The 17,186-nt window shown below is 37.5% G+C and overlaps 1 protein-coding gene across 1 annotated transcript in view; it reads right to left on the bottom strand.

Annotated features, from left to right (window-relative positions):
* Positions 1-1,236: 1,236 nt before the first annotated feature.
* The window catches only part of abhd13 (abhydrolase domain containing 13), a 35,729-nt gene continuing 19,779 nt past the window's right edge, over positions 1,237-17,186 (bottom strand). The window contains exon 2 of the mRNA XM_051926363.1: positions 1,237-6,518. Coding sequence (XP_051782323.1) covers positions 5,453-6,466 — 1,014 coding nt within the window. The 5' untranslated portion in view covers positions 6,467-6,518 and the 3' untranslated portion in view covers positions 1,237-5,452. The remainder of the gene's footprint in view (positions 6,519-17,186) is intronic.

Genomic DNA, 17,186 nt, shown 5'->3' with positions numbered 1-17,186 from the left:
ACCTTGTCATAAATAATGCACTGCAGTTATCTAAAAAATTAATTCATAAATACTACCTTATGGTAAATGATGAACCTATACCATCAAGTTGTTTATTGAATTATATTATTACTTAGAATCCTACGAGAATCCTTAAATACACATCTCATGCTAAATAATGCACTGGAACTGGGAAAGGCTTCACTGAATTATATCATTGCCAAACAATCTGCATGAATCCATAAATAGGGATCTCACAATAAATAATGCACTATTAACTGTGAAAGAGTCTGTTAATTTATATCATTATTAAAAAGCCAACAAGAATCCATAAATACAGATCTCATGGTTAATAATGCACTGGAACTGGGGTCATTGCCAAACAATCTGCATGAATCCACAAATAGGGATCTCATGGTTAATAATGCACTATTAACTGTGAAAGAGTCTATTAAAATTCCAACATGAATCCATAAATACAGAGCTCATGCTAAATAATGTACTGGAACTGGGAAGTGCCTCACTGAATTACATCACTGCCCAACAGTCTGCATGAATCCATAAAGAGGATAAAATATTATTACTGGTAAGGAGTTCATTCACTTATGTCATCACTATAATTGAATCCATAAACACAGACAGATTATGATAAATAATGAACTGGAACTGGAAAGTAATTTACTGAATTATAACATCACCAAACATTCGTCATGAATCCATAAATGTAGCTTTCATAATAAATAATGCACTATTAACTGTGAAAGAGGTTTTATAACATTATTAAGAATCCAACATGAATCCATAAATAACAGAGCTACTGCTAAATAATGAACTGGAACTGGGAAGTGTTTCACTTAATTATATCATTACCAAACATTCTGCATGAATCCTTAAATATGGATCGCACGATAAAATATTATAACTGAGAAGGAGTTCATTAATTTATGTCATCACTAGAAATCCGACATGAATCCATAAATGTAGATCTCATGGTTAATTATTCACTGGAACTGGGAGGTGATTCACTGAATTATATCATTGCCTAACAGTCTGCATGAATCCATAAATAGGGATCTCATGACAAATAATGCACTATCAACTGTGAAAAGAGTTTGTTTATTTATAACATTATTAAAAATCCAACATGAATCCATAAATACAGAGCTCATACTAAATAATAAACAGGAACTGGGAAGAGTTTTACTGAAGTATATCATTACCAGACATTCTGCATGAATCCTTAAATATGGATCGCTCGATAAAATATTATAACTGGGAAGGAGTTCATTAATTTATGTCATCACTACAATTGAATCCATATGCACAGATCTCATGGTAAATAATGAATTTCAACTGGGAAGTAATTAACTGAATTATATCATCACCAAACATTCGGCATGAATCCATAAATGTGGCTCTCATAATAAATAATGCACTATTAACTGTGAAAGAGTTTGTTAATTTATAACATTATTAAAAATCCAACATGAATCCATAAATAAAGAGCTCATGCTAAATAATAAACTGGAAGTGGGAAGCGTTTTACTGAAGTATATCACTACCAGACATTCTGTATGAATCCTTAAATATGGATCGCTCAATAAAATATTATAACTGGGAGGGAGTTCGTCAATTTATGTCATCACTAGAAATCCAACATGAATCTATAAATGTAGATCTCATTGTTAACAATGCACTGAAACTGGGAAGTGATTCAGTGAATTATATCATCACCAAAAATTCTGCGTGACCCCAAAAATATGGATCTAATGATAAAATAACTGGAAAGGAGCTCATTAGTTAATTTCATTACTAAAAATTCTACATGAATTGATAAGTATGGATCTCATAATGCACTATAACTGGGAAGGAGTTCATTCCTTTATATAATTACTAAAAATCTTACACTACTACAATTAATGAACCATTATCATGAAGTAATTCAATAAATTATATCATTACCAAAAATCATGAATGAATCCATAAAATGCATATTTCTCAGTAAGTAATGCTGTACAGCTGGGAAAGAGTTGACTGAACTATGTTATTAATATAAAGAAAGAAAAAAAACTCAAACGTGAATCCAAAACTAATAATCTCATGTCAAATAATACACTGTAAACTAGGAAGGCGTTAATAGAATTATTTCATTATTAAAAATCTTTCACAAATCCATAAATATGGACCTTATGGTAAATTATGAATTATTACAATGAAGTAATTCCCTAAATTTGACCACTTACCACTACCAAAAATCCTAAATGAATCCATAAAATTTAGTAGTAAATAATGCACCATGAATGGGTGGGTTTTTATTGTACCATACAATTAGTTAGCAAAAAATCCATAAATATGAAGCTCATCGTAAATAATGCACTGTAACTGGGAAGAATTTTAGGGAACAATATCATTACTAAAAATCCTACAAGAATCTGTAAATATGGACCTTATGGTAATTAATGAATCGCGGTCAGGAAGTAATTCCCTAAATAAACATATAAATTTTGATTTTCAGGTAAATAATGCACCATGGCTGGGAAGGAGTTGATTGGCCTGTCTTATCATTCGTAAAACGCCAACATGAATCCATAAATAGAGGTCTTATGGTAAATAAACACTAGAAGTAGTAAGGAGTTAATTGATTTAGATCATTACTAGAAATCCTATAATAATAATGCACTGTAACTGGTAAGTAATTCACTGAATTATATCATCAGCAAAAATCCTAACTGAATCCGTGAAACATGGGTCTTAAGGTAAAGAATACTCTAAAACTGGAAGAAACCTCACTGAATTATATTACTGCCCAAACTCCTTCAAAAATCTGTAAATATGGATCTCGTGGCAAATAATGCACTATAGTTGAGATGGTGTTCAGTGAATTATATCATTACTATGAATCAGCAAATACGTAGCTAAAAGTGAATACTGAATCTGAATGACTTACCATTGTCAATAATTCTAAAGACATCCATAAATAAAAACCCTAATGTAAATGTTAATACACATTAACTAGGATTTTGGTCATCAAAATATATCATTAAAATCAATACATGATGAGTCAGTGAATACAGATTTATGGTAAATAATGCACTGTAATTTGGAAGTTGCTCATCAAATTATATCATTAAAATTAACGGTAAATTAAATCGGCAAACGTAGATTTTGTGGTAAATAATGCACTATAATTGGGAAGTTGTTCATCAAATTATATCTTTAAAATTAATGCTAAATTAAATTGGTAAATACAGATTTTGTGGTAAATAATACATTGTGATTGGGAAGTTGTTCATCAAATTATATCATTAAAATTAACGATAATTAAATCTGTAAATACAGATTTTATGGTAAATAATGCAATGTAATTGGGAAGTTGTTCATCAAATTATATCATTAAAATTAACGGTAAATTAAATCGGCAAACGTAGATTTTGTGGTAAATAATGCACTATAATTGGGAAGTTGTTCATCAAATTATATCATTAAAATTAACGGTAAATTAAATCGGTAAATAAAGATTTTGTGGTAAATTATACATTGTGATTAGGAAGTTGTTCATCAAATCCTATCATTAAAATAAATGCTAAATTTAATTGGCAAACGCAGATTTTGTGGTAAATAATGCACTGTAATTGGGAAGTTGTTCATCAAATTATATCATTAAAATTAACGGTAAATTAAAATTGGTAAATAAAGATTTTGTGGTAAATTATACATTGTGATTAGGAAGCTGTTCATAAAACTTTATCATTAAAATTAATGCTAAATTAAATCGGTAAATACAGATTTTGTGGTAAATAATGCTCGATAACTGAGAAAGTGTTCCCAAAATTCCACATGAAATCGCAAATACAGATCTCACGGTAGACAGTGCACTGTTAACTGGGGGCTTGTTCATTACAGTATATCACTATCAAAAATACTTAAAGGAATTAATATTTAAATATAAATCTTATGGTAAATAATGCATTGTAAGTGGTTCAAAGAATTTTATCAATAAAATAAATGCAGCCTAAATGGTTCAGTAATTGCAGATCTTAAGATAAATAATGCATCATAACAGTGATGTCACTCATTATCAAAAATCCTAAATGAATGTGGAAAATACAGACATTTTAGTAAATAAAGCACTATAAATGGACAGTTGATCATCAAATGATATAATTCAGATAAATAAATCCCTTTAATACTAAAAAGGTTTATGAAATTCTATTTAAAAAATAGTGAAATGGACACTCTTACATAAACATCTATTAGCCCTCTATAACTATTCTGAAAGGTATAAAACTCCTAACTTTTGTGTGCGTGTGTGTACACTATTTTTTTTTTTTTTTTTAAATAATTATTTTGTACTTTGAATTTGGAATTGATTTTTTCAGTTTTCCATTCAATACATTTACTGTGTGAAGGAAATACAAAAGAGAAGCAATAAAACCGCTTTAACACAAACAACTTGCCCTATTTTGGACCAGGCTGACTATTACGATAAAATGGAGCGTAACCGTACAGAAGATTACCAGAAACAAGATGCAGATGAAAATTTGTATAATTACAATATCAACATTGGTGTTGGGGTTTAAACTTTATCCATACAAGGAGGAGGGAAGTTTACAGGCAGGCATTGTAAAGAACGTAAAGCAGCGAAAGCCGATCGCTAATGTGCAGTGCATCTGTAAGGCTCTCTGTCGCACAGAAGAGAAATAAAACTGGCTAATACGAAAGACTTCTGCCGAACCCGTCGACAGATTTATTTATTTATTTTTTGCATGTACTTCAAAATGTGAAACACTTTGAAAAATGGCATTCACTAATGTGCGAGAATATCTTTTTTTTTTTTTTAAATGACCAGGCGTGTTTAAAATTTCAATCACTTTACAAACAACATCATTAGAAAAGTAGGGCTTTGTTTCTCGTAAGACAAAGGAAAGTAAAAAGTGCAATGCTTTTCTAAAAAAAAAATTATTCATAATATCATGAGTAATTTTTTTCTTTCTTTTTTTTTTTTTTGTTTTTAAAGAATGGCTTAAAGTCTAACCACAGCATTGCTACAGTATATGAGGTACAGAAAAGAATGGTATGTTCTTGTATGGTTTTATTCCCCGGAAGACATGCAGAGAACGTTTTAAATTTAAAGACATTATTACCAAAATGATTTTCAGAGCTTGCCTTATTTAACCAAGATATGCATAAAACTGAAAGGTTTTAATATATATTTTTTTAAATGACAATATTCACCACAAAAACTTAAATTTTTTCCCTAACTAAAAAAAAAAGAAGTTATTAGATAAAGTGAACACTTTATCTAACATTAACCTTGCTTAAATGAAAGGCAGCTCATGAAAACAACAGGAATTTGGAGTTTGGCTCCCATGTCTCACCTCAATGCACCAGTACGTTAAACACAAGTAGAGACGTACATTCCGTTACCTCGGCTCACAGACTAACAAATGAAGCTATCCGAGATGCTATCTCCTCAGATAATCGTTACGTTAGACGAGGACTTTGTGGTCTCCTCGTGAGAATGGCTCTTGAGAAGCTCTTTGATGAACTGTTCGAGGGCTGTGAAGTAGCCTTGGCACTGCCACGTGTCATTGTGGGTGCCATCTGGAAAAATTGCCATTCTCTTAGTCCGTGACGGAGAAAGCTCGTAAAGCTGTTTCATCATAACTGGTGGAATGAGCTGGTCCGACAGTCCAGAAATAAACAGAGAAGGCATCCTGCACTGAGTAATTTTCCTGTACGACAGGAACTTGTTTTTATAGCACCAGAGTGGAAGATATCTCATAGGAAAAAAAGAGAACAAAGTGCTTGCCATGTGAGGGATGCTGAGAAATGTGTTCTCTACCATGATGGCGGAAATCCGGTGGGGATTTTCAGAAGCCAAGTGGACAGCTACAGCTCCTCCTAGTGAGCGGCCAAACAGAATAATTTTTGTTTTGTCGATATCAGGTCTAGTCATGACATAATCCAAAACAGCCTCGGAATCGATATAAAGGCCTTCTTCACTGGGTTCGCCATCACTTTTTCCATAACCCCTATAATCCACCAGTACCACATTCACCTTCAGGTTGACCACCATCAGCAGTGCATTGGGAACTCGGTGACCAATGTTACCTGCATTACCATGGAAGTATATTATGGTTGGTGAAAAGGTTGGATTGTCTCCAGTGTACCGCAACAGGATAAGATTGAGACAAACACCATCTTTGGCTTTAATGAAGATGTTTTCATGTGGGATCCCGCTAGGCACCGGGACATACAAACGAGAAGACGATGGCTGGTCGGGAAAATATAGCAAAACATCCTGGAATTTGTACAATATACCTGCAACTGAGGCAAGTATTAAAACCAGCAGCAGGAAGCCCCCGTAGAGATGAAAAGTCAAAATCAGAGCAAGCAGTGAGATGCGGCACAGAGCCCAGGACCAAGATGCTAAAGTCAATAGCCCCTTCCGAGCAATGCCCCATAATCTCCATGACTTTTCCATATTTTAGGCTCTCTCGTTCAGATGTATTGTAACCTGTTAAAGCACACGTGCTCTGAAAGAAAAAGAAAATAGAACAAGTTGAGTTACATTCTTATAAATTCCCTTATTATCCCATTTTTAGAATCAAGAGAATCAGAAGCCATCTTGGACACAGGCATATTGGTGGATATCCCCGGACTTAAGAGTTACGAAATTAAGTTAACACATTCAATCAGTCCATCAAGTGCTCATTGTAGAACTGTTTGTACTTATTAGTACAATCACCTCATTGTAAACTTGCGATAGACCTGAGCCACATTATAAAGCGCGTATTTACATATGATGATATCATTTTTAAGATGAAATGCAGCAAAATATGTTTATTATATTATACAGATAAAATTTTAACTTCATTCAAATAATCTATATCTATATATATAAAATCCCTATGTGCGTCCAGGTGTCCGTGTGTGGGTGTCTTCTGATGAAGTGCGCTTGCGTGGGGCACGGTGCAACGCGCGATATTACTGTCAGAGAAAGTTAGAGGCGTTTTACGGAAATACAAACTAGTATTACTGCGAGAGGAATTAAAGGTACACAATACAGTGACGCATATTACAGCCACATACAAGCCAGTATTACTGTCAGAGGAGATTAAAGGCATATTACCGACGCGCACGCCTGTATTACCGCCAGAGAAAATTTAAGGTATATTACGGACGTACAAGCCAGCAGACGTACAAGACGGTATCCTTCAATAAGGGCGCGCACAGGCATCCTTCAATAAGGGCGCGCACGAAAAGGCGAGCCTCAAAAGGGCGACCTCAATTGGGCGCAGCGAATAAAGGCGCGCGTAAATAAAGATCTGCACCTTTGTTGCTCTTCACATATTCCAGAGCCTTTTGAACTAAATTATCTATGAATGCCTTTATTCGCCGCGCTCAATTGAGGTTGCCCTTTTGAAGCTCACCTTTTTGTGCGCGCCCTTATTGAATAGAGCCGTACAAGATAGTATTACTGTCACAGAAAATTAAAGACACACACCACACGGCGGCAGCCCACGAAGAACGGTCAGCTCAGCAAGTAAACATCAACAAAAGAAAGGCTGAAAGAAAAATACGACCAACAAAAAGAATGAGGTCAAAGTCCCTTGCCATTTAATATAGACTGTTCCTACTAATGTTTATGCACTACTGTTCTAGCGCCCGTTATTGTAACGGGCTAAATGACTAGTTGTTAATAATTAAACATGTGAGGACACGGTGTCGCTGCACTAGCGAGGAGCTGGCGCTCCATTCAGAGATTGTTCCTGCCTTGCGCTGTATTCTTGCTGGGGCTGGAGCGACACTGGAAAATAATTAAACATGTACTACGAAGATATTTCAATGTTCCTTAAAAGTTTTGAAGAATCGGCGTTTTAAGCTTACAGATGGCTTAACGTCTGTTACAGAGCTGATTGTGTGGCGATTGGGTATTTGGAGAAAGAAAAGGAAGGACAGGAATAGGATGTTAGTACATTTGAAAGAGACAGTACTCCTGCAATAAATTATTTTATTGAAGGTCGCGGATGGCGCAGCAAGCATCTTGCGTGAGACATGAACAATCACTGCGCCACCGTGTTCCCATGTTTAATAACATGCTTTAACTCCTATCGTCATGAAAATGGTATCACGTATACATCTCAGTATTTTAATTATTCAGAGAACTGTAATATCACGAATATAATGGATTCTGTGTCCTGTCGAAGGAAAAGAAAGCCCGTTTAAGAAGCACATAGTGATTCACAGACAAGCACATAGAAGATCAAATACAAAGCAGGGCATTTAACGTGCTACTTTAGTTGTGATAGGATTTGAGAAACTAGTCAATTAAATGATTTTAAGATGAAGTTTATGATGTTCTACTTTAATGACAAAATAAACTACGTGATTAAAGTGGAAATTTCGAGATTAAAGTTGACATTTCGTGCTTTTTTCCCCACTGTGTGCCTATTTTTTTTCTCTGTACCCTAATAAGCTTTCATATGACACTCAAACACTGGGCTACGACTCGCCTTTTCACGGCGCCTTTGATATCTGACAACTTTTTTTATTTCGGGCAATGCGCAACTATGTGAACTTGAGCTTTCAAGTTTCTCTGACATGCTGTCACTCGATAAACTTCCTTTTGTTGTTTATACCACTGTGTAAACCAACAAATAGTGTGGGTTTTTTTGCCTCCACTTGGTATTCGCTGAAATTCTTCTATTTCCCCCGTGCTTTTGCTATTGTCTTTTCACAGAACGCTGAGCTTAAGGGCTATTTATATTAATTTGCATATTCAAAGAGGCATAATTCTGGGAGGACCTTGGGTAGTGGCAGCCAGTACGTGCGTTGCTTTTCACTCTGACCGGGATTTATGGAGCCAAAGAACATGGAAGTTGGTGAACGCACAGATTTATACATCTGGATGTTTTTGTGCATACGCACATTTCCGCTTTTGTCCTTACACCATGTTTAAGTGTGAATTCTACACACGGCACATAACAGAAACCCAGCATGCGCATAAAACATTGAATTAAACATTTTAATATGGAACTTCAGAATACCGTCTCCAATCTCTTGCCTCGAAATTTGCTCGTTCTCGATAGTACTGACAGTTGGGAGCGCGTATGACACTGCTGGAAATGCGCAGCTGTATTATGCCGCGCTTTGCAGTCCCAACGTGCAACATCAAGTTGAGTTTTGAAGGTCCCTAAAGTAGTCCTACTGTGTACCACAGAATTTGGTCACTCACTCCATGTGTCTGTGCTTCTCTGGATGAAGAAAAACTTCCTAATGTTTGTGCCAAATTTACCCTTAACAAGTTTCCAACTGTGTCCACATGTTCTTGATGAACTCATTTTAAAATAAGTCTCAATCCACTGGAATAATTTCCTTCATAATTTTACAAATTACATGACTCCAGAATGCAGGACTCTTGTCAAGATATCTGTTAGCGAATTTTAATCTAGCTTTCAGATGACATTTTTTTTTAGTAGTGGCTTTTTCTGGGAACTCTGCCATACAGCCCCTCTCTGTGCAAAACCTTCGCTATTGTAATCTTGTGCACATCCACTCCATCTGTAGGTCACTGAGAGAGTCTCCTTAGGATTTGCTCTTACTTCTCTGACTAGTTTTCTTGACATTTTCTTTGTTATTTTAACAGGGGGGGCCTGACCTAGGCCAGTTCACTGTGCTTCCAGTTATCATCCACTTCGCTATGATAGCCTTCACAGTGAACACACTCAGGCTAAGGAGCTTGGCAATCTTCTTGGCACCATTGCCATCTTTAAACTTCTTAATCACATCTCAAGTCATTAGAAAGATCCCTTGTCTTCATTTTTGTCAGTTTTGAGGTTTTACCAAATAAGCAGTTGTATGTTCCTAAGAACCGGCCCAAATAATCACTTATAGACCAGTCAACAAGCTACAGGATGAAAAGCTTGATTGTTTACACCTGTTTTCATTACCCTTATTGCATTGTTAACAATCATACAGTCTTCAAGCTATTGGGGGTTGAATACTTATTCAACAGCACATTTCACTGGTACAGTCATATGAAAAAGTTTGGGAACCCTTCTTAATTCTCTGGGTTTTTGTTAATCATTGGTTGAGCTTTCAAAGTAGCAACTTCCTTTTAATATATGACATTCCTTATGGAAACAGTAGTATTTCAGCAGTGACATCAAGTTTATTGGATTAACAGAAAATATGCAATATACTAGGGGTGGGCGGTATGACCAAAATTTTCACGGTATTTTTCTAAATTATCCCGGTTTCACGGTATTTGACAGTATTTTTTTTCCCATGCATGAGTGGATGTTAACCACATTTCCCGATGCAATTACTGGTTAAGAATAACCTATTCCACTGTCATGAGCATTGCACATTGTACAAAAAAAACATTTTAATGTGCACACAAGTATTAATACAGGTTTGCATTGCCCCATAAAGTTATAGTTTTCAAGGGGGTGGCACTAATGAAGAGACTGCATGACAGATGCAGTCAAAATATAGAACCTTTTTATTGAATACATTTTGCAAAAACTTAAACTATAATTTTGACAACATATTTTCAACCATCCAAAGAGGTATTTAGACTTAGCAAAATATCCAGAAGCGCTTGTCAAAAGTTGTATTGTACTGATCATGTCTTAGAAAAGGAATAAATAGTAAATATTTTTGTAAAACAACTACACTTTCTGTTAATGTTAACAATCTCTGTCCACTGACACGTTAAAGTGACTTTTTAAACAACTTTACCATCATTAAACTGCATAATATTTAAACTAATAAATAATAACAATAAAATAAATAATTGTATTATTACTGATAGTTGCACTATTACATCAAGGCTTCAAGCCCAGGTGCATTACACAGTATTCACCAAATTAAAATAAAATAAAACAAGTGCAATCTTGGTGATGACATCTTTACCAACTGAACCATCATTTAGGCAAACTGCATTAATATGGACCTTGCTTCAAGCTAAGCTATATACATAAATAATAAAACTGCAACTTGCATTTATAATGCTATTTGTGGTATAGCCCTACGGAATCGTATTAGGGCCGCAGTGAAGAAAAAAACAATACGGACACAAGGAAGAAAAAAAAAAAACTATACGTCGAGAATAAAGTCAACATTTCCACTTTATTCTCCATCCATCCTCTTCCGCTTATCTGAGGTCGGGTCGCGGGGGCAGCAGCTTGAGCAGAGATGCCCAGACTTCCATCTCCCCAGCCACTTCTTCTAGCTCTTCCGGGAGAATCCCAAGGCGTTCCCAGGCCAGCCGAGAGACATAGTCCGTCCAGCGTGTCCTGGGTCTTCCACGGGGCCTCCTCCCGGTTAGACGTGCCCAGAACACCTCACCAGGGAGGCATCCTGATCAGATGCCCAAGCCACCTCATCTGACTCCTCTTGATGCGACGGAGCAGCGGCTCTACTCTGAGCGCCTCCTGGATGACTGAGCTTCTTACCCTATCTTTAAGGGAGAGCCCAGACACCCTGCGGAGGAAACTCATTTCAGCCGCTTGTATTCGCGATCTCGTTCTTTCGGTCACTACCCATAGCTCATGACCATAGGTGAGGGTAGGAACATAGATCGACTGGTAAATTGAGAGCTTCGCCTTGCGGCTCAGCTCCTTTTTCACCACGACAGACTGATGTAGAGACCACATTACTGCGGATGCCGCACCGATCCACCTTTCGATCTCACGCTCCATTCTTCCCTCACTCGTGAACAAGACCACGAGATACTTGAACTCCTCCAGTTGGGGCAGCATCTCGCTACCAACCCTGAGAGGGCACTCCACCCTTTTCCGGCTGAGGACCATGGTCTCGGATTTGGAGGTGCTGATTCCCATCCCAGCCGCTTCACACTCGGCTGCGAACCGATCCAGAGAGAGCTGAAGAGTTCAGTGGTCACCACACAGAATACATTCACTGTATGATATTTCTGCTCTCTGAAAATTTAGAATGCTAAGATAAATACTTGATATCATTTTCATGATGAAATGCATTAAAGCAGGTATTAAACATGCACGGTAGTGTGGCGGTAGTGCTGCTCCCTTGCAGTAAGGGGTCCCCAGGTGTATGTTCAGTGTAGAGAATTTTATGGCAGGTGGGACAAGGCTCAAAAAAACTGGATGTATAAATGGGTATCACACAGGTTTAACTTAAATATTGTGTAAATGTTGGGTTTGTGATCTGGTGGTCGGAGACACGAACACAGAATTCAATAGATGCTCTTCTGAGCAGGCTTTCTTTATCGCATGTGTGCTGTCTCTGTCTGACGTACCAAAACCCCAATTACTATCCTTCCTTTTTCTTTCTCCACATACATGATAAATGTCTTTGTGAAATTAAAACTAGTTATAAACTTAGCCCGCGGAGTGTTCAGAACTTTAAAAATATGTTCGTTATACATGTTTAATTATGCCATCCATTCAGGGTTGTGCCTATCCCTTAACGAGTCGCCAGCACATCGCAGGATGAATACGAGCAAAACATACACTAGCAGGGTCAATATAGCATAACAAAACCCCACATCCTACAAGACTTTGAAAGGAAACTGAAGCACGCAGAGTAAACTCACCAGAAAAACATGCAAACTCAAGGCAGGGTACATCCGAGACACCCTTGCTGCGAGGCAGCAGTGCAACCTCCATGCCTCCGTGCCCCCACATGATTAATACATGCTTTAACTGCATTTCACCATGAAAATTGTATCAAGTATTTATCTTAGCATTCTAAATGTTCAGAGAGCAGGAGTATCATGAAGTGAATTTATTCTGTGCGGCGATCACTGCCGGTGCCTCCTCTTAGTGCAGAGGAAGTCAGTTTAAGAAGCTTGGGGAACACTTAACACAAAGCATTTAATGTGCTATATAACTTATGACGGGGTTTGAGAAAATCTAGTAAATTAAATATTCATTTTACGATGAAGTTTAGTTTACGATGTTCTACTTTAATGACAAAGTACGAGAATCTTTATTCTCGTCATAAGAGTCGAGATTAAAGGGGAAATGTCGAGTATAAAGTCAACATGTCATCACACTATTACACAGTACCCAGGTACATAACACTGTATTGAAAACAAATAAAACAAGTAAAACTTGGCTTGCAGTATTATCCAGTAGTATAGAAACAGTATTTACACATTTGACCTTTTAAAACCAAAGCATCTCCAGGCAACAGACGTGACTCCTTTTTTTCGGCTAAAGTTCTTCTGTGTCATCATGTTCAACTTTATCGTCAGCTACAGCTTCAGTTTCAGAATGTTCTCTGTCCATTTTCACCGCGCAATACCTACACTACCACACCTATTTAGTGGTGTAGCAGTGAAAAAGGTCCCCACTTGAACAGTTTCCCGCTGCGCCACGTTCTGAACGTCGTTTAGGCAATTTAAACCGGTGTTGCGGTATAAGAAAAATCCATATCATAACAAAAATAAAAAATAGTTTTCGGTATGAACCGGTATACCGCCCAGCACTACAATATATATCATAACAAAATTAGACAGGTGCATAAATTTGGGCACCCCAACAGAGATATGACATCAATATTTAGTTGAGCCTCCTTTTGCAAATATAACAGCCTCTAGAGGCCTCCTATAGCCTTTGATGAGTGTGTCTGGATTCTGGATGGAGGTATTGTTGACCATTCTTCCATACAAAATCTCTCCAGTTCAGTTAAATGTAATGGCTGCCTAGCATGGACAGCCTGCTTCAAATCATCCCATAGATTTTTGATGATATTCAAGTCAGGGGACTGTGACAGCCATTCCAGAACATTGTCCTTCTTCCTCTGCAGGAATGCCTTTGTAGATTTTGAAATGTGTTTTGGGTCATTGTCTTGTTGGAATATCCAACCCCTGTGTAAATTCAACTTTGCGACTGACGCTTGAACATTATCCTGAAGAATTTGTTGATATTGAGTTGAATTCATCTGACCCTTGACTTTAACAAGGGCCGCAGTCCCTGAACTAGCCACACAGCCCCACAGCATGATGGAACCTCCACCAAATTTGACAGTAGGTAGCAGGTGGTTTTTCTTGGAATGCGGTGTTCTTCTTCCACCATGCAAAGCACTTTTTGTTATGACCAAATAACTCAATTTTTGTCTCATCTGTCCAAAGCACTTTGTTCCAAAATTAATCTGGCTCATCTAAATGAGCATTGGCATACAACGAGCGACTGTTTGTGGCGTGAGTGCAGAAAGGGCTTCTTTCTCATCACCCTGACATACAGATGTTCTTTGTGCAAATTGCGCTGAATTGTAGAACGATGTACAGATACACCATCTGCAGCAAGATGTTCTTGCAGGTCTTTGGAGGTGATCTGTGGGTTGTCTGTAACCATTCTCACAATCCTGCACATATGCCGCTCCTGTATTTCTCTTGGCCTGCCAGACCTGCTGGGTTTAACAGCAACTGTGCCTGTGGCCTTCCATTTCCTGATGACATTCCTTACAGTTGAAACTGTTAGCTTTTTGTAGCCTTCCCCTAAACAAGGAGACTGAACAATCTTTGTTTTCAGATCTTTCGAGAGTTGCTTTGATGATCCCATGCTGTCACTCTTCAGAGGAGAGTCAAAGGGAAGGAAGCACAACTTGTAATTGACTACCTTAAATACCTTTATATCTCATGATAGGACACACCTGTCTATGAAGTTCAAGGCTTAATGAGCTCATCAACCAAGTAATCAGCATTGAGCAGTGACAGGCATTCAAATCAGCAAAATTACAAGGGAACCCACATTTGTGTACAGCCAGTTTTTCACATTTAATTTCATACAACTAAATACTGTTTCACTAAAAATCTTTGTTCAGAAAACACCGCAGTGCTCAGATGTTCCTAGGAAATGAAAGACATACCACTGTTATCTTTTTGGTTGAAAGGAGAGTCAATTATTATTCAGGCTGAGAGGGGTTCCCAAACTTTTTCATATGACTGTATGTTCTTTATCGTTGCAGCATAATTTCATTTTCAGGATTTTTAGTGGAAATTTATTGTCCAAGAGGCCCTTCATTTATATGTAACAGTATGAAACTACAGTGGGGCAGAAAAGTATTTAGTCAGCCACCAATTGTGCAAGTTATCCCACTTAAAAAAATGAGAGAGGCCTGTAATTTTCATCACAGGTATACCTCAACTATGAGACAAAATAAAAAAAAAATCCAGAAAATCACATTGCAAATAAATTCTTCAAAAATCAGACAAATTATGGTGGAAAAAAAGTATTTGGTCAATAACAAAAGTTCATCTCAATACTTTGTTATATACCCTTTGTTGGCAATGAAAGAGGTCAAACGTTTTCTGTAAGTCTTCACAAGGTTTTCACACACTTGCTGATATTTTGGCCCATTTCTCCATGCAGATCTCCTCTAGAGCAGTGATGTTTTGGGGCTGTCGCTGGGCAACATGGACTTTCAACTCCCTCCAAAGATTTTCTATGGGGTTGAGATCTGGAGACTGGCTAGGCCACTTCAGGACCTTGAAATGCTTCTTACGAAGCCACTCTTTCGTTACCCGGGTGGTGTGTTTGGGATCATTGTTATGCTGAAAGACCCAGCCATGTTTCATCTTCAATGCCCTTGCTGATGGAAGGAGGTTTTCACTCAAAATCTGACGATACATGGCCCCATTCATTCTTTCCTTTACACGGATCAGTTGTCCTGGTCCCTTTGCGGAAAAACAGCCCCAAAGCATGATGTTTCCACCCCCATGCTTTACAGTAGGTATGGTGTTCTTTGGATGCAACTCAGCATTCTTTCTCCTCCAAACACGACAAGTAGAGTTTTTACCAAAAAGTTCTATTTTGGTTTCATCTGACCATATGACATTCTCCCAATCCTCTTCTGGATCATCCAAATGCTCTCTAGCAAACTTCAGATGGGCCTGCACATGTACTGACTTAAGCAGGGGGACACGTCTGGCACTGCAAGATTTGAGTCCCTGGCAGCGTAGTGTGTTACTGATGGTAGCCTTTGTTACTTTGGTCCCAGCTCTCTGCAGGTCATTCACTAGGTCCCCCCGTGTGGTTCTGGGATTTTTGTTCACCGTTCTTGTGATCATTTTCATCCCACTGGGTGAGATCTTGCGTGGAGCCCCAGATCGAGGGAGATTATCATTGTTCTTGTATGTCTTCCATTTTCTAATAATTGCTCCCACAGTTGATTTCTTCACACCAAGCTGCTTACCTATTGCAGATTCAGTCTTCCCAGCCTGGTGCAGGTCTACAATTTTGTTTCTGGTGTCCTTTGACAGCTCTTTGGTCTTGGCCATAGTGGAGTTTGGAGTGTGACTGTTTGAGGTTGTGGACAGGTGTCTTTTATATTGATAACGAGTTCAAACAGGTGCCATTAATACAGGTAACGAGTGGAGGACAGTTGAGCCTCTTACAGAAGAAGTTACAGGTCTGTGAGAGCCAGAAATCTTGTTTGTTTGTAGGTGACCAAATACTTATTTTCCACCATAATTTGAAAATAAATTCTTTAAAAATAAGACAATGTGATTTTCTGGATTTTTTTTCTCATTTTGTCTCTCATAGTTGAGGTATACCTATGATGAAAATTACAGGCCTCTCTCATCTTTTTATGTGGGAGAACTTGCACAATTGGTGGCTGACTAAATACTTTTTTGCCCCACTGTAAAGACGCATTTTTCAAAGAAAAATATTACAGGAAATTTAAACTTTGTCTAGGGGGTCGAATACTTTTTCAACCCACTGTATGCACTGGGCATAGCGAATATTTCTTATTCTTCACCGAATAGCCTTTTTTTTCAGCTATAAATAAAACAAAAAAACAGATAGGATTCCTTTAAAATACAAAAACTAAGGTAAGTCACCAAAAATAGAAACTAAAATAGAAATTGTCAAAAGTTCAAGACACTAAGCTGAAGCTAAAATCAAACCAAAATGACAGGTGAAAAAAGCTTAGACATTAAAACTAATTTTAACATATGGAACGGAAATAACCTTGGTAACCCCACAGCTGACTCATATCTTATAATGAATTAGGATTAATGGCCTATTTCATATAAACACAATAGTTTTTTTTTGCCCATTTTAAATTTAAAGAGAAGCTTACAATGCTACCTATGCACAGTACTTACTCTGTCAGAGTGCAAGCAGCGACTGAGCTGGATGAAACAGGCCATGCCTATGAAGACAAGCCTGGGCCTGCTGAAACAAGCACTCACCCGCCTGGGGGCTTAC

Source organism: Erpetoichthys calabaricus, chromosome 4 (assembly GCF_900747795.2).
Source record: "Erpetoichthys calabaricus chromosome 4, fErpCal1.3, whole genome shotgun sequence".
Lineage (NCBI taxonomy): Eukaryota > Metazoa > Chordata > Cladistia > Polypteriformes > Polypteridae > Erpetoichthys > Erpetoichthys calabaricus.
The sequence above is the reverse complement of the archived record's forward strand: the minus strand, read 5'-3'. Positions and strand labels throughout refer to the sequence as shown.